At 38.4% G+C, this 19,000-nt stretch overlaps 1 protein-coding gene across 2 annotated transcripts in view; it reads left to right on the top strand.

Annotated features, from left to right (window-relative positions):
* LOC126188008 (ras GTPase-activating-like protein IQGAP1) overlaps positions 1-19,000 on the top strand; it is a 334,889-nt gene that overhangs the window by 233,128 nt on the left and 82,761 nt on the right. For both annotated transcript variants that reach the window (XM_049929428.1, XM_049929435.1), the window contains exons 22-24: positions 3,844-3,973; positions 6,417-6,511; positions 14,783-15,008. In XM_049929428.1, the coding sequence (XP_049785385.1) occupies positions 3,844-3,973; positions 6,417-6,511; positions 14,783-15,008 (451 nt within the window). The remainder of the gene's footprint in view (positions 1-3,843; positions 3,974-6,416; positions 6,512-14,782; positions 15,009-19,000) is intronic.

Genomic DNA, 19,000 nt, shown 5'->3' with positions numbered 1-19,000 from the left:
TGCTGGCAACAGTGAAATTGGACGGAAATTTGATGCTATTTCTTTATCTCCCTTCTTAAACAGTGGCTTAACTTCAGCATATTTCAACCATTCAGGAAATATTCCACTGATAAATGACTGGGTACACAGATAGCTTAACATGTTACTTAGCTCAGAATCACATTCTTTAATTAACTTTGTTGATATTTCATCATACCCACTAGATGTTTTTGATTTTAAAGATTTTATGATGGACATTATTTCTGTTGGGGTAGTGAGGGTCAAATTCATATTATGGAAGTTGCTTGAAATTTCTGATCTGAGGTATTCCATAGCAGCATCTACCGAACCTGAAAACCCCATCTTTCCGGTAACAGTTATAAAATGTTTATTAAAAAGTTCTGCAACACTATACACATTGGTCACCAATGTATCATTTACTCTTAATGCCATTTGTTCCTCTTCATGTCTGGTTCTACCGGTCTCCTCCTTCACTACATCCCATATTGTCTTTATTTTGTTATCTGATATGACTATCTTTTCCTTGTAATATATTTGCTTTGACATCCGTATTACAGTCTTTAATATTTTGCAGTATTTCTTGTAATGTGCTATAGCATCAACATCAGAACTGTTTCGGATTGACAGATACAGTTTTCTTTTTGTTTTACAAGATACCCCTATTCCTCGAGTAATCCATGGCTTTTTTGTAGACTTTTCTCTAACCTTGGTAAGTTTTGGGGGAAAACAGTGTTCGAATAAGGAAAGCACTTTATTAGCAAAAGTGTTATATTTTTCATTCATGCCATGGGCACTGTTAACATCAGTCCAGTGAATGTCTCTGAGGAGTGTCCTAAAATAATCAATTTTTGGCTTATTGATTACCCTCTTGAGCTCAGATTTAACAGATTTTATATCCTGTTCAGTATTAACATTTAACAGAAGGAACTGCATGTCATGGTCTGAGAGGCCATTGACTATTGGTTTTGTAATATAATTTTGTTCATTGGACTTTTCTATTAAGATATTATCAATGGCTGTTTGTGAGCAAGTGGCTACCGTAGTGGGGAACTTTACAGTGAGAATTAAGTTGAATGATAGTGTTACTAACTCAAATAAGTTCTTATTGGGAGAGTCTTTAAGGAAATCTACATTGAAATCACCAGCAACCACTATTTCTTTGTTTTTGGTTGTTAAATGGGCCAGTAAAGTGACCTGCAGGTGCTCGATATACACTTAATATTATGAAGGATTTTTTGTGAAATTCTAATTCTGTTGCACATGCTTCCATAAGCTGTTCTAGGCAAAATTTATAAATGTCTATGTTCTTAAATTTATGACAGTTCCTAATGAATGTGGCAACTCTTCCTTTCTCCATTTCTGATCTACAAAAGTGAGATGCTAACCTAAACCCTGTAACACTTAAAAGTTCTATACCAGTGGTCATATAGAACCCTTGTTATCAAATTATTCATTATATATTTCTGTGTAATTTATTAATTTGCATTTCTGGTCAATGCATAGACTATTTGACTTCAGGATCAGAGACAAGATTGCTATTTGCAGCAAATTAGCTGTGGGGCTTGAAAGTAGAAGTGCATGGCTCAACCCTATCGAGCTATTCTTTTAAAACAGAGCTGTGCGTAACCCAAGTATCTAAGGTGTGAGCAATACCAAGCATAGTTGCAACTGATTTGCTTGTACAGGATGCTGTTTAAGAGCAACTACACTAAGCTGTAACTGATAGGTACTATCGCAGTTTAAAAGTAACTTTGATACGTTAGCCACATTTTTTATGCAACAGTGTGTGATTTGAATGAACTACATGTTTTTCAATGCAAACTCTACAAACTGGTTACTTAAATTAAAAGCATTTTAATACATATGAAAAATAATGGAAAGATAACAAATTTTTTGTCAGGTATCAATGTGGGACTATAAGATGTGAAATTATAGAGTTTTGTAACTGAATACTTTCCTCAAAATTATTTGAGAAAGGTTTAGTTTCCATGTGTGTATAATGAACACATGCGTAGTGCAGTGACACAGCAGGAAACGTGGTTTGCAGCAATTGGTAGGTAGCATTGTAGGAAATGCTGCAACACTGTGGCAGATTACTGTATCAGTGTGGACACTCCAATTAAATGCCATGTGTTCAGGTGCACTTTTCACATAGGACGTAAGAGTTCTCTTTTCATCATATAGTAAATCATCTGTACAACATGATTTGTCTGGTTTGTTCACATATAACAGTAGCTACAATTGCTGCAGTGTATTGGCATTATAGAGATTCATGCTGGTGTTTCTCCATAACGTTGTTAGTATCACAGTATGATATGTGAAAATGTGAACAATCAGAAAGTAGCACTATGTAATCATGAGCCGATTGAAGATCTTATGCGCTTTAAGGTAACATGAGTGCTTGTGTCTATCTAAAAGATTTTTTGCTAAAAATGTGGTGTATTATTTTCTGAGTCCTGTGCGTATTACTAGCAACCTGGCCCAGCTTCACACAGGTAGCATTAACTATCTACAACCGTACAACGTGTGTGCCATAGTTTATTTTGTTCACAGTCCTCTGCAGTGGGTTATGAATAAATTTCAGAGAACAGCATTAAGTAACTGAATATCATCACTTTCATGTAACTTGCATTATGTAAACAGCACAACGCAGGAAACGGGAGGCATGAATGTTGGGTCCCATATTGAATTTGTGTTTGGAGTGGCATCTTGTGGCAATGACAAGAGAACATCATGGATGTAAACATATTTGCAACCATTTTAAATATTGTATGAGAATCATGGATGTAAGTTTGTGTATGTGAGCCACTATGTATCAGAGGCTACCATAGGTGGCACAAATAAAAGAAAAAAATGCATGATGTACATGATTAGTTCGTGTTAGAGCATTTCTCTCCCGAAGCTTAGTGTGGACGGGATGCATTGTCGAGACTTTGCTGCAATTCTTTGTCGTGACTTTACATGGCAGATTTATTCACTGTGCCATGCAAAGAATCATGTCCACATCTAGGTTTGATTCAAGGAAGGCAGAAAGCTGAAAGTTGAGTCATCTGCTGCACTGCTGAAAGAACGTAATATATATAAACAAAGCAAAATTACTAATGATGTTTTTCAGAAAATGTTTTACTCGTAGCATAAAAAATAAAACACCACATTTTTGTATTCACATGTTTTTCGCTAATCAATTGTTCTAATATGTGTGTGTAACTATTTATTAGAAATAATATATTACTTCAGATTGTAAGACTTACATAACAGCCTGATGATGAGGTCATTATCTTTTTGTTATTGGTCATATTTATTATGATACAACAGAGTTGAGTAACTCACTACCTGTAGTCCAGAGACATTGCAGTGAATTAAGAGTGCGAGTTGTGGTTGCTGATCTGAGGGAAGCAGAAATTGGCAGTCCGAAATTGTCTTCATGTTTTGAAATCCATATCTCTACATCATTGAGAGATTAATGCCGGGATTCAATCCCACAACCTTTCAGTTTCAAGCCACATGCTCTATAGCTAGACCAACACACCATATGTGAATCAGATCCCGCTTACTGTTTTCTCAAGGCACTCCTGCTCTTTTGAGCTGTGATGGCTGTTCGCTAGGTGGCAATTGTTTCCACAGTTTAATCTTATTTCAGACGATTTGTACAAAATATTTATAAATTATACACAAAAAGTTCCTCATGAATAACTGTATCTACTAGTCAAACCTGGATTAAAATCCCAATTGCAGTTCCTGCAATTAGGCTGCTTACACATACAGACAGACACAAGCAAGTGACTTCAAATTATATATAGAGAGAAGAGAAGAGATATAGCATCCTGTATTTTTGTTTTTCAGGAGCAAAATAAGCAGTCCAATGGATGTTGTTACAGATAAACCATTGGTTCTAAGCCTTGTTGTCAGTTATGCACGTCAAGTTTCGGGGCAGAATCCTCTCAAGGAAATGGTTGGAGCACTTGTGGAGAAGGTAAAAACTTTTAAATTCATTATCAAACAATGGAAAATCTGGCATGGAATGTAACAACATTATGAAAAGGAAAGTCGCTACTCACCATATGACAGAGATGCTGAGTCGCAGGTAGGCACAACAAAAAGACTGTCACAGATAAATAAAGCTTTCAGCCATTAAGGCCTTCGTCATCAGTAGACGTAGACATACACATGCAAACGTAATGCAATACAACTCGCACACATGACCGCAGTCTCAGGCAACTGAAACAGTCTTTTTGTTGTGCCTATATGCGACTCAGCATCTCCACTATATGGTGAGTAGCTACTTTAAGTTCATCATGTATTTTACGCATGCTATGTTGCAGCAAATTACGGGCCATCATTGATAAATGAAATCTCATTAATTGCAATGCTAACAACTTCTGTTGAATTGCCTCCATTTACATTAGATATCTGTAGTACATATATATTTTGAATGTGTTTAATTCATTATGTGGCTAATGCATACAGGATACAAATACAATGTGCATCTGCAAATTTTGATGAATGCTCACAGAAAATAAAGGAAACAAGTTACAAACAAAATACCTGACCTTCAATGTTATCACGTTTATTTACAACACAATTCTGACATTGGTTATAAACGTGTTGGAGACTGTGATCAAACACTTCTTGTGTAATTGCTCAAAACACCATGGACACACATTGTTGGAGATCCACGATGAATGTGAAGAACAGTCCTTTCGGAGCTAATTTAATATCTGTCAGCACCAAATCTGGCGAATAAGGAAGGTATTTAAGAACAGTCGCCTTGCATTGTATGACAAAGTAGAGCACATAGATCAGAGTGCGCAAGTGGGTGTTGTTTTGTAGGAAATTCCTCTGTCCACTCTGGTACAGTTCTGGCCGAACCCATTGAATGCTTTGCAGTCTCTGTTTCAGAACTTTTGCACTGACAATTTGACCATCAGGTAGAAATTCATGGTGGATCAAGCCCTTGCTGACAAAAAAGGCCATCATCTTCATCATTGTCAAATGGCTCTGAGCACTATGGGACTTAACTTCTGAGGTCATCAGTTCCATCATCATCATCATCATCATCATCATCATCATCATCATTATGTTCATTATAGTTATCGTATTCCTGGATTTTGTCAGTGAACTTTTTTTGGGATGTGGGTAATATGAGGAACACCATGTCGTTGGCTGTTGCTTGGTCCCTGGATCATATTTGTAGTACCAGGTCACATCTCTTGTAATGATAGTTTCAAAAGCTGCAGATTCCGGTCATAAATGTTGATGAAATCTCCAGACATTTCCAGCTGAGTTTGCTTTTGTTCATCTGTCAGTGTGTGTAACACAGGCTGGGCACAAATTTTCTGCCTTTTCAAATGTTAATGAATGATAATGCTTTCACTCTCTTTACTTATCCTCAGTTCTTCTACATCACTCTCAATGACAGCTACTGATCATACTGTTGGCCCAATGTGACTCATTCTCAGCACCTTCCTTTCTGTCTCCAAAGTGTTTAAACCACACACACACACACACACACACACACACACACACACACACACACACACACACACTTTTTACTCATTGCTTGAACACTGTACACTTGTACAAACATTCCATGAGTCTCCGCTTTCCGAAACGTTGTGTTAACATGTTGCTCTATTTTGCAATCATATGAGATTCCACACTGACTCCATTAGTCTGATCACAATGTGCACCACTAATTTGCTTTGGTGATTTGCACAACAGGGGGCACTTCTTGACATTCCTCTCAATGAGTATGCGTGGGCATGTCATCATAACCTGTGCAGTTTTCAATATATAGGGACCATTCACCAAACTTTTCAGAAGCGCCTTGTATTAACCATTACATGTAGCGTTAAAAAGTTGATTAATATTACACACAGTTTCTGTAAGGCAGTGTGTTGCTGTAAAGAGAGGGCAGTGATTTTCACTGTGTTCCATCTCTGGACATTTGGGCAGATGTCTGTTGCATTGAGCCTATACTGATTACAGAAATAAGTTAGCATTTTGAACTGTCTGGCAGTCAGTTTGTGAGCTGCCTATGCTTGTACGTAAACTTATGTTGCCATTGATTCTGAACAGAGCTATCGCTCAGTAATACTTGTTATCTTCCATTTATCTTCAGACATTTGAGAAAGTAGGCTGATGTGTATTTGTCGTTTTCTTTAGGAAAAATATTGTTTCAGATGCAAATAATTTATTGTCTGATTGTCATAAAAGTGTTTATTATTATTATTATTATTATCAATGAAACAGAAAATAAGAAAGAGGGATATGCTCCCAACAAGTTTGATAATACCGAAATGTTGTTCATTTCTTTACTAAATATGTCAAGCATAACAACATATGTAGAACACTGCAAAACTAGATAATGTTTGAGTGTATTAGAAATATTGTATGCAAAGCAATTTATATTGCAGGTTATCAATAACAACAATCTTTCCATGGACACAAATCCTGTTGATATATATAAATTCTGGCGCAATCACCAAGAGACTGTATCAGGACAGATTTCGTAAGTCTGTTTATAAATTAGTCAGTATTATTAATGAAATTATTGGTTTATTTGGTTGCTTTCAGTCTCATCTACTTGTGACATTTTGTTATGAGAAAGTCAACCAACCAAGAAACACATCTTACAATACATGTTCTGTAGTGCTGCACAAACTAAATTTTTTTTTTTTTACCTATGTTTGAAATTCTAGTAGTGATAGCATAAATCACTGCAGTAGTTGAGACAAATATTTTTTCACACAATTTTCTTTTAATTATAATATGTGGAAAAATTCTAAATATTTCGTTTATTTAGTGAGTCATGCCAGCTGAATTTAATTTAAAACAGGTGCAACAAATGGACTGATTCTTGTCAGTTACATTATTTTAAAACATGTAATAGGGTAAGTACAGCAGGATTGACTGGAATCTAAAATTATGCAAGATTCGACTTTAAATCAGAATTATTTTATTGCCGCAAATTAAAGAAACAAAGGTCAGGAAAAACTGTATAAAGTACTGAGAGGAGGCTGAGTCACACAAGAGTGTAGATTCAAGAAAAACATGAAAGCTAAATGAGAGGAGAGGAAGCTAAAAAAAAGTGCTAGAGTCAAGATTCCAGTTCTATACAGGATGAACCATGACTTCATTGACAAAGTTTCAGATGTTCAGGAATACCTTCTGAGTATTTTGATATAAGGGACCCACTATCTCCAGCAGATCATTACTGAGCAGTAATATAATTATGATTTATTCATTTTGTTGGTACAGTCACTCTTGTTTCTGTGAAAGTAGCTTCATAACAGTGAAGAAAATGTGTAATATGCAATAAGTGAACCTTGAAACTCCCAACATAATGCAACAATCCTGAGACAGATGCAAAAGTACTGTGATGTTATTGTTGTCATTGTGGGAACAGCGCAGCATAGTCTTGTGTTGCTCATACATTGCATTCATTTAGCCCATACATTGCATTCATTTAGCCCATACATTGCATTCATTTAGCCCATACATGAGGTTCATATTGGCCAGTTCCTCACCAGTAAACCTGTCCATAGTAATACTATTGGCATTTGCACTGTTGTGCACCATTTTCAGTGCAGTAGAGATACCAAGTTGATTGGGGCAAGAAATCAAACAACATGCAATAACTCTGTAATGAGCCATGAGGGACCTCACACCTCCTTTACCAAAATGCTTGGAAGGTATCCCTGAACAACCTCAGAGAGGTTGGTGGTGGGGTTCTGGTTTCTGATGCTTTCTTGGACAACAAGAGATAGTACTGTGTTGGGTTGCATGACTCGCATGTCTCTTCCAGTTGACTCATACGTTGTGCGTGCAGCCGATCCTCCTCTTTGGGTCATCAGCTATGTCGCCCTCACTGTTTAATTCTTCTTCGAAGACTGTGTCATGTTAAAGGGAATAATATTAACTAACTCTCTATTCTTGAAATAAATCATGTACTCGTAGAATCTTTGCAGTTCGACAATAATATATTTTCAACTCTCATCTCCAAAGTAACAGTTATTCTGTACAAGCTCCAGCAAGCCAACTGGTTCCAAGATAACTGTCAGAATTGACAAAACACCCATAGAACTACATACGTGCTGCCTCATGTAGAGCCAAGACCTGAAGTAAGAGTCTCTATACAATACAAACTTCACCTGTCTCTGTAACAATCCTCATGACACCACAAACCACGGAACATTATACAAACACTCTTTGACTTTTTTATATAAATTCCAAGGTGCTGCTGGTAACCACTTGTTGGGGCCGCTTGTCTGATGCAGCTCCTGGCTTCTCGTGACAGCTGTCCCTCCTGCACACACAGATATGTGTGGCGCAGCAAAAAGGCTCTCTCACCCTCGTCATTAAAATATTGGGTGTTCGAGACGGTGGAGAGCCAAGTGTTTCTAGAATTTACCCCAAAATTCTCGAAGCGCTACATGTCCCGCCCCTTAGCTCGAACACGCAATATTTTACACATATTCATCATGTACATTAATATCTATCACAACACTAATTTTTATTTCAATCCATGTACAATATCTCTTTTAGTCCTTGTGTACTTAATACGTAGATTTTCCTTTTCTTGTTTTTGTTTGTTTCGGCAATAACTATCTGAGCATTTTAACCCAATGTAGGAGTTAGTACTTTTACATCTAGGAATTGTGCAGACAATATTTTTAATTTCCAATCACAAACTCCAGGTGGCATAGACCTTTGATTCCCTCATTCTTTAGTATAATTCTCTAAACTATCTTTTCTTTAGTACTTAAGTCTCATTTCCTACCGTAACTTGTAGTATGGAGGAAACTCTGGAGAAAAAACAAATGAATGTGTTCTTTCCGACACTCATAACTCCTAATAACGCTGTCGATGTAAAGAATCCAAACTTACCAGAATAATCTCTATAAAATCGTGTGACTTCTGTCACTATACTGTCCTCCCCTTTAGGCACAGTACCTATACTTACTTCCAGGTTGCTCCGATGAATGCACAACCTGCTTCCATTTCGGTAGGTACGCCCCTTTCTTATTCCTATGTTCTATGGTACAGGTCAATCCCCTTCTTGGTGCCCCTGCCTGCACAGTATAGGTCAGCCTCTCTTTGGTCTGCCTATCTACCCTTTTCTTCATTCAATAAAAGCTGGGTGCATTCCCCTTATCCTTTGGGAGTAGGTCTCATGGTTCATTGCCCTAGTATACATCTTTATGTATACTGTCACTAAATATTACCTGGCAAAATTCAATTCTGCTTCACACTTCACCCTTACCTCTGGGTACCTTATTTGATCCCCTAGAGTCCTCCAATGCTTTTCAACTTCCATGCTTTCAGCAGACATCATATTTATATATAATTCAATATATCATACCTTTCTTTAAGCTTGTCCCACTATCCTGCAAATCATCAGAACAAATATTTGACCGATATTCCTAAATAATTATCACCATTAGTTCCTCCCTGGCTTATGCTCATTAGTTCTTCCTTAGTTTCTCCTCTCCTTCATTTTTCACACTTCCTTGTGCTATATAGAACCATCTCTGTTCTTATAGTTATGTATAAATATATAAGAAGTGGGAAAAAAGGGATGATGCAGAGCCGTCATATATCAACTATACTATATGTGCATCTACCCAGATGTACATATGTCTTTATTCCGCTTCAACCCTTGGCAGTTCTGACATCGCTTTAGGTTTCTAGCCCGTAATTTTCATGTTCGTATAATTTTGTGTATATGTCGATGTGGGTTCGTGCAGCCTGATTCTTTGGCCTACTTATTTGAAATAAGTTGAAGGTTATAGGAAACCCCGGAGAATGAGGAGGACTTCAGCAATAGAAGTATATGCATATGGGAAGGGAGAAAGATAGACCGGCACTCAGATGAGAAGTAAGGAAGGAAAAAATGGAGATGTTTGCTAAGATTGAAGGAGAAAAAGAAGATAGCCCTAAAGACAGGAAAACTGTTCTCACTCCCACTTCCCCAGGATCCCTACTTCACCACTACTTGAATGAAAAGCCAGAGGAGGACGGATGATGTTAAATGTCTCCTGCAGAATGGACATTCTCACCTTCACCTTCAAGCCCCCAAAGAGAAATCTTAGCAACACCTATGGAATGGCAAATGGTGAAGAATCGGTCGCACTTGCATGCGAGGGTCATCTGAAAGGTGTGGTGCGTGTAGTGTTGGTCATGTCTTTACCTACACTACCCACCCCTTTCAAGATTGATACAAACCCTCCCATCTACATCACATTTCATAAAAGGTATAAATGTTCTATCAAAATAGAAAATTATACACTAAGTTAGGATAGTTATTTCATTAGTCACCTCATATTATATTATTCCTAAATATAATATTCTATTCTGTTCATTCCTTCTTAAAATCACTCTATTTACATAGTACCATCTTATTATACCTTCTACCAGAATATTATTCTGTTCGTTCCATTTTATGTTTAGAGATCACTGTTTATTCATGCTTCTCTTAAATTAGTCACAATCTTGTAGTCATATTCAGTCACTTAAATACTAACATGGTAGGATAGTTTAAAGGGTTATGAATAGATTACAGAATAGGTGAAGATTTGAAGGGAATTCGGTGTAGGAAAACTAATGTGGAAGTAACACTGAAAACAACTCGGGAACAGACGGTCTTCACTCCGCCCGTTAACACAGAATGTTAACGTCCCTGGGGAATAGATGTGACCCCTCCTGGATCACGTGAATCTGATACTAACCTCACTTGAGCAAGCCCAAACCAGTGTGTCACATTAAATTTTGAGCGAAGGTCTCCCCACAGAAAAACAGTCACCACTTTACTAGGTAACACATCATCAGGTAAAGTTATTCTGTTTCCAACTTTGTCATGGACAAGTTTGAATTTCTTGCACGAGTCGTCTATAACCTCGTTAGTATCATTGTTGTTGTTGTTGTTGTTGTTGTTGTTGTTGTTGTAGTCTTCAGTCCTGAGACTGGTTTGATGCAGCTCTCCATGCTACCCTATCCTGTGCAAGTTTCCTCATCTCCTAGTACCTACTGCAACCTACATCCTTCTGAATCATTCATCTCTTGCTCTCCCTCTGCGATTTTTACCCTCCATGCTGCCCTCCAATACTAAATTGCTGATCCCTTGATGCCTCAGAACATGTCCTACCAACCGATCCCTTCTTCTACTCAAGTTGTGCCACAAACTCCTCTTCTCCCCAATCCTATTCAGTACCTCCTCATTAGTTATGTGATCTACTCATCTAATCTTCAGCATTCTTCTGTAGCACCACATTTTGAAAGCTTCTATTCTCTTCTTGTCCAAACTATTCATCATCCATGTTTCACTTCCATACATGGCTACACTCCATACAAATACTTTCAGAAACGGCTTCCTGACACTTAAATCTATACTCGATGTTAACAAATTTCTCTTCTTCAGAAACACTTTCCTTGCCATTGCCAGTCTACATTTTATATCTTCTCTACTTCGACCATCATCAGTTATTTTGCTCCCCAAATAGCAAAACTCCTTTACTACTTTAATTGTCTCATTTCCTAATCCAATTCCCTCAGCATCACCCGATTTAATTCGACTACATTCCATTATCCTCATTTTGCTTTTGTTGTTGTTCATCTTATATCCTCCTTTCAATGCACTGTACTTTCCATTCAACTGCCCTTCCAAGTCCTTTGCTGTCTCTGACATCATTATGTTCGGAAAAAGCAACAGTCGCAACATTTCCGGAGATTATACTCTCGGTAATTTCTCGATCTGTAATTAGCTCAAATGGTTCCACCAGACTACTTACATTTATGATGTCAAAGTTGACTATTTTTTCTTTGAAATTTTGTTCTACATTATTTATTCGCAAACTTACAGCTCATGTAGTAACAGCTCGTATACTAACACCTGGAATTTTCGATTGAATAATCGATATTAACTCCTTAGGTTGATCTGTGCCCTCTTTTGACATATGCAAACATTGTCTTACATTATTAAATTTAACATTACATACATTTTCACAAAATTTTAATATTTCACTAAGATCGGGTTTTTTTATTATTATATTTAATGTCATATTCAGTCTCCAAAGTAACTATGCCTTTGCATCGATTACTACATTCTTTGCTTCGTGCGTCTACTTTGACGGGCAACAAACCTATATACGTCATTTGAATATTTAAAGTTTCATTCTGTCTCCAAATAAAGTCAATGAATAGTTGATTAACATAAGTATTCAAAGAACTAGTGAATTCACTCTTTAAATCTAATTTCAGATTTTCTATCTTATTATTTTAAGAGTCAAATTCAATCTTTAATAAAACTATATTTGCTGCTTGACTGTTTAAGATTTCACTTTGCCTCCTTAAAACCTCACTCTGAGCATCTGATTTGATGTTGATTTGTGTATTTACTGAATCTAACTTAAGACTTTGGTGACTTAAAGATGCATTTTGAGCATTTAAATCTGCTCTTTGAGCATCGAATTTAGCATTTAGTTCTTTCTTAAAGAAGCATTTTGATCACTTAGTTCTTTTCTCTTCCTCCTCGAACAATTATTGGTCAGCGGCTGGTTACTGCATCGGCATCAGTTGGTTCAGTAGACACAATGCAATTACTCGAAACTGTTTCTGTCTTGTTATGCCCAGTTGCTATGGCAACTCAAATATCTTCTTCCTGTTTTTGGCTTACAATTTCCCTTTTTCTTAGAGTCCTGTCCCCGTCGCCATGTTCTGATGGTTTCTTGGACGAAAAGAGACAGTGCTGTGTTGGGTTGTACGATTCACATGTCTCTTCCAGTGGACTCATATGTTGTGCATGCAGCCGATCCTCTTCTTTTGGTCATCAGCTATGTCACTCTTACTGTTTAATTCTCCTCCGAAGACTGTATCAGGGTAAAGGGAATAATATTAACCCACTCTCTATTCTTGGAATAAATCGTGTACTTGTAGAATCTTTGCAGTTCAACAACAATATATTTTCAACTCTCATCCCCAAAAGTAACAATTATTCTGTGCAAGCTCCAGCAAGCCAACTGGTTCCAAGATAAATGTCAGAATTGACAGAACACGCATACAATTACATATGTGCTGCCTCATGCAGAACCAAGACATGAAGTAGGAGTCTGTACATAGCATGCTTCATCTGTCTCTCTAACAATCCTCATGATACCACAAACCACGGAACATTATACAAACACTTCTTGACTTTTTGATATAACTTCCAAGGCGCTGCTTGTAACCACTTGTCAGGGCCGCTCGTCTGACACAGTTCCTGGATCCTCATGACAGCTCTCCTTCCTGCACACATAGACATGTGTGGCACAGTAAAAAGGCTCTCTCATTCTTGTCCTTAAAATATTGGGTGTTTGAGATGGTGGAGAGCCAAGTGTTTCTAGAATTTACCCCGAAATTCTTGAAGCCCTACAGTTTCACTTCCATAAAAGCTACACTCCAGACAAATACATTCAGAAAAGAGTTCATAACACTTCAATCTATGTTAAGTGTTAACAAATTCCTCTTTTTCAGAAGTGCTTTTCTTGCCATTTCCAGTCTCCATTTTATATCCTCTCTACTGTGGCCATTCTCAGTTATTTTGCTGAGTGGCTCATTTTGTAATTAATTCTTCCATAATTGCCTGATTTGATTTGACTTAATTGAATGCTCTTGGTCTACTTTGTTGATGATTGTCTTCTCTTTTGAAGACAGTACCCGATCTGTTCAATTGCTCTTGCAAGGCCCTTGCTGTCTGTGACAGAATTACGTTATTTTTGGAAAATCTCAGAATTTTTATTCTTCCTCACTGGACTTCCGAAATTCCAATCTTCCAAAATTCCTCCTTGTTTTCCTTCATATCTTACTCAATGTACTCATTGAATAACATTGGGGATAGGTGGCAACCCTCTCCCACTCCCTTCTCAAACATTGCTTCCCTTTCAAGCCCTTCAGTTATTGGAACTGTAGTTTGTTTTTTGTACAACTTGTAAACAGTTTTTTGTGCCCTGTATTTTATCCCTGCCACCTTAAAAATTCCAAAGAGTGTAGTGTAGTCAACATTGTCAAAAGCTTTCTCTCTATCTACAAAAGCTATAAATGAAATGTTATTTTTCTTCTTATTTTTCTTTCAGGTGACATAGTGGGTAGCACACTGGTCTTGCATTTGGGAGTACAAAGATTCAAATCCCCTTCCTGGCAATCCACGTTTTGGTTTTCCATGATTTCCACAAATTGCATAAGGCAAATGCCATAATGGTTCCTTTAAAAGTAAAAGGCAGATTTCCTTTTCCCAACCATTCCTAATCTGAGTTTGTGGTCCATCTGTAACAACCTCGTTGTTGATTGAACATTAAACTCTAATCTTCCTTCCCTCCTCTTTTTTGAATTGGGGATTGTTATATTTAAGAGGATACCGTCATCATTAAGCCATACAGTTTAGCTAAATATTCCTGGGAAAAAATAATGGCTGTAGTTTCCCCTTTCTTTAAGCCATTTGCAGTACGCACACAGGAAGCTGATGTTGGCTAATATTACATGGGTAGATCAGTCAATCATCCAGACTGTTACTGCTGCAAGTACTGAAAGGGCTGCTGCATCTCTTCAGGAATTTTGCCTGGCCCCTTCACAAATACCCCTCTGTTGTGGTTGCATGCATGGTGTAGCTATCCACCCCACCTCAGCACGGTTCGTGGTTAATGGGGGAAGAGCATTTTCCAAATTTTATGTTTAATATTCATGTGGTTATGTTATGCAGCAACTTGTCTTACTAACTAGAGCAATTATGTAATTGTATATTTGTTGACAGGGAGCTTCCAGCATCAGTAAATCCTGAACAGGCCTTGAATCACCTGGAGGTTAAACACTCCTTAGAGCAAAATGTTTCTGCTCTGCGGCATTGGACATTGGCTTTTCTGGAACGCATCACAAATTGTCGAGATATGATACCATATGGTGTGCTGTATGTAGCAAAAGTGCTGCATGACTCTCTTGCAGAAAAATTCCCACAGGCACCAGAAAAAGATCTCCTGAAGGTACATTCAGATATGAATATTAACATATGGTTATTATTTTCAACTGTTGTCATATAACAAGCAATGTGTGAGAGAATAAGAATCAAAATGTGAATTTATTTATGTATGGACTTATTTGTTTAGTGATTCTTGGTTATTTAGTAAGTGCAGTGGAACATAAATAATTGATGTGCCCATCATATTGTAGTTCAAGTGAGATAAGAGTCTTTAAAGAAAACTGGGAATTCATAATTGAAAAAGTTGACTGTGGAGGATAGTTACCATATACTGTAGTATAATCTCTTAATTTATGTTACTCCACTCTCTGATATTTGAATGAAATACATTGCCTGACAAAAAAGACCAAAAAGGTAAAGCACTCTGAAGGGGAGGAGAAAGTGGATCAACGGCATCTCGTGAGATACTAAAGTTTGTCAATCATTCTGCTTCCTCCTAAGTGTCAGATGATTGTTACAGTAAAATTAATCAGACGAGTCAGAAAAACCCTCCTCTTCGGTGCTGTCATCAGTCACATCAAACTCCAAGTCCTGTCCTGTCTGCTGCAGCAGGCATACTGGAAGCAGGTGCCTGCATCATGGAACAGACTGCTGTGCCTGCAGCAAACATGGTCACTTGGCTAGTGGCCACTAGCTGCTTGCTCAGTTATAACATGAGGACAGCACTACGGTCGACACAGTCATGACCATATAGCAGGTTGTTTCCCTGCCATGAGAAAACCTCAATTTGAGTTGTCAGTGTTCAGCCAGTCCATGGAAAACCAACTGCTGTGACTTTAATCAATGAGGATACATCACCTGCTTGGTTTGCCTCCACTGTGACTGGTCCAGTGCTGGGTCCTGTGTTTCTGCCTCAGGCCCAGTCCTCTCCTTGCAGAAATGTCACTGGCGATAAAGAACACACATGTTGCATATGCCCTGCCCTTCTTGTAATCTGCCCTACTACTTCTACTAATATTTTCAGTTTAGACACCTTTACCAGTTTTGGGTTCAATATAGAGTACTAAGTTAGTTTAGCGTCCGACATAGCAGTGCCCTTTTCTGATCTAAATGCCTTGTGCTCTTTGTATGAGTTTTTAACCAACGTTCAGGGTGTGAACATAACTTTATGGCTCATATTTCTCTGAATTCTTCTGTAGTACCTAAATTGTGGCAAGTACATTTGCGGTTTGTGAGTTTGTTCAGGCAGAACTTACACAGCTTCAGGATTAAGGCACTTTTTCCATTGTCTCCACAAGTCCTAACGGGTGATGCCAAATGAGTTGTTTCATATAAGTAGTTACTTTAAGCCCATTGTTAATTCCCAGTCTAACATAGATCTTATATCCACTGCCTCATTCTGAGGAGGTGGGGACTAAACTGACGGGGGAGCTCTACTGTTCAAAAATCAGTTTAAACGAAGCCACAGTCACTCCAACTGACACTTGATTGTTCTTCACATCATTTGCTAGTTTTAAATAACCCTTTCGGTGAAGGCAGGTACAATCACTTACTATTTGGGGGTTGCAAACGCACTTGCCATTTTCCAAAAATATGTAGAAAAACTGATTTGAAATATTCCTCACTGTGTTAATAATTCAGACAATGTTATTGTTACAGCTTCAGGAAAATGTACAGTTTCATTGCCCCCAGTGTTAAATAACTGGGGCAAATCCTTTGTCATAAAGGTATTAAGGTGTTATGACAGTCGATGTGGTCATGGCTCATACTAATCGTAAACAGTTGGCAGTGGTTTATGCATAAAATCACATATTATGCCAGTTTCATTCCCCAAGTGGTTATGTAGGTCAGCTGTGCTAGAAGGGTGTCAAATTTGTGTGATCGCTTTGTGTCTGATGCCATATATGCTGGGCCTTTCTTTGGTGCAGATGGTGGATTCAAGCTAGTATGACATTCTGGCAGTTTTTTCACAGGTGATCGGGTGGTTCTGAGTGTCCCTTTGCCTTTGCTTCCAAAATGTCAAACACTGCACAGTTCAACTATTCTGAAATTGAGAAAGAGTCTTTGGTAGTCATATATGGCGTCAATAAATTTCATGTATGTTTGTATGACAACAAATTCCACCTGTGGCTCAACCTCAAACTCCATTTCCTTGTTCAGGCCTCGTTCTAAGATGGCAGATGCCTCCTTACAGTGTTGCAGGTTTAGAGCCATTGTTGCTTTGATGTTTTTAATCACTCCAACAGCAACCTTTGAGAATCATAGTTACAGTTTTAAGTCCTGATCTCGCATTGCCTTCAGGGATTTCTCACAGATTGGTATCTTCACAATCTTGAGGAGTTTCTCTGCTGTGTTGACCAGCAGCTTCACTTGATCCCACACAGGTGTCTTTGGCATTGTGTCATTCAGTCGATCTACTGTTTCACTCTCCTCACAGAGATTGGAGCACTTTTGTACTTATGGACCCTCCTGAATTTGGAGCCTTGACTTGTTCCTTTCCCCAATCTTTTCAGTGAGAGCCATCTGAACCAGCTCCTTCTGCTGTGAAGTGATGCTGACAAGTGGATATCCTTGTTGGCTTACTGCCATTCTAAAAACTGAGATTATATATACTATGCATCTGTTTCCCTGGTTCCTGCCTTGGCTTTTGCTGAATCCAGTTATCCTGTAAAACGGGATTAACAGAGTCTTCTCTTGTTCTCTTAATCCTTGTCTTGGAAGTGGCAGGGGTCTGTTTACTCCCTTCACTCTGGGACAGCCTTCTCTTAAAGGTCTTATGTTCAAGACCTCTTAATTCCCTCCATTTGTTGTTTGGAAGCCATTCTTTGTCTTCCTTTTCTCTGTCTGTTCTCTTAGAAGCTTCTGGCCCTAAGCCCCCGACTATTCTTTGATCTTGATCTGGTCCAACTTCTCAGTGATATTTTCCATTTCTTGGACTGCTCTATCCCCTGATACAGTTGTGGAACCAACTACCATCAACACTTGATGTTTGAGTGTTTGAGGTATCATCAAGCTCTAAGTTTTTGAGCAAGTTTGTGTGTCCCCATTTGGTCAACACCAGTGGATTCCCTCATTGATGTAAGGCTCATTACTTGGGAAGGCCACCTGGTATCCTTGATGTTCTGTTCACGACACATCTTCCAATGTGCTACACACTGCTTGACCCAGTTCACATTACACCTTGTGTTGAACACCTTGGGAGTTGGGAAAAGGACTGTTGAAAGAATGTGGGAAGAGAATGAGCATTTTGCAATACTCTGTCAGATTCATCTGCTGAGACATGTCCAGCTTAAGAGAGATTGCCAGTAGCTACACTACTGGCAGCATAGCCTTCAGTTTTATGTGGACATGCACACCTCTCTGCCGACATGGTCTGTGCTACAACAGGTGGTGTTCCTTGGAGAGGTGAAGACCCACAATACCAAATGAAGCCTCTTTAAAACTCTGGTAACACTGCCACAGATGAGTACATGACATCTGCATGTCCTTTAACAGCATTTGATTCTTTTAATGTCCCTTATAGAGGGTGTTACAAAAAGGTACGGCCAAACTTTCAGGAAACATTCCTCACACACAAAGAAAGAAAATATGTTGTCTGGACATGTGTCCGGAAACGCTTACTTTCCATGTTAGAACTCATTTTATTACTTCTCTTCAAATTACATTAATCATGGAATGGAAACACACAGCAACAGAATGTACCAGTGTGACTTCAAACACTTTGTTAAAGGAAATGTTCCAAATGTCCTCCGTTAGCGAGGATACATGCATCCACCCTCCATCGCATGGAATCCCTGATGCAGCCCTGGAGAATGGCGTATTGTATCACAGTCGTCCACAATACAAGCACGAAGAGTCTCTACATTTGGTACCGGGGTTGCGTAGACAAGAGCTTTCAAATGCCCCCATAAATGAAAGTCAAGAGGGTTGAGGTCAGGAGAGTGTGGAGGCCATGGAATTGGTTCGCCTCTACCAATCCATCGGCCACCGAATCTGTTGTTGAGAAGCGTACGAACACTTCGACTGAAATGTGCAGGAGCTCCATCATGCATGAAC

The sequence above is a fragment of the Schistocerca cancellata genome, chromosome 1, assembly GCF_023864275.1.
Source record: "Schistocerca cancellata isolate TAMUIC-IGC-003103 chromosome 1, iqSchCanc2.1, whole genome shotgun sequence".
Taxonomy (NCBI): Eukaryota; Metazoa; Arthropoda; class Insecta; order Orthoptera; family Acrididae; genus Schistocerca; species Schistocerca cancellata.
This window is presented reverse-complemented; position numbering and strand designations above follow the sequence as displayed.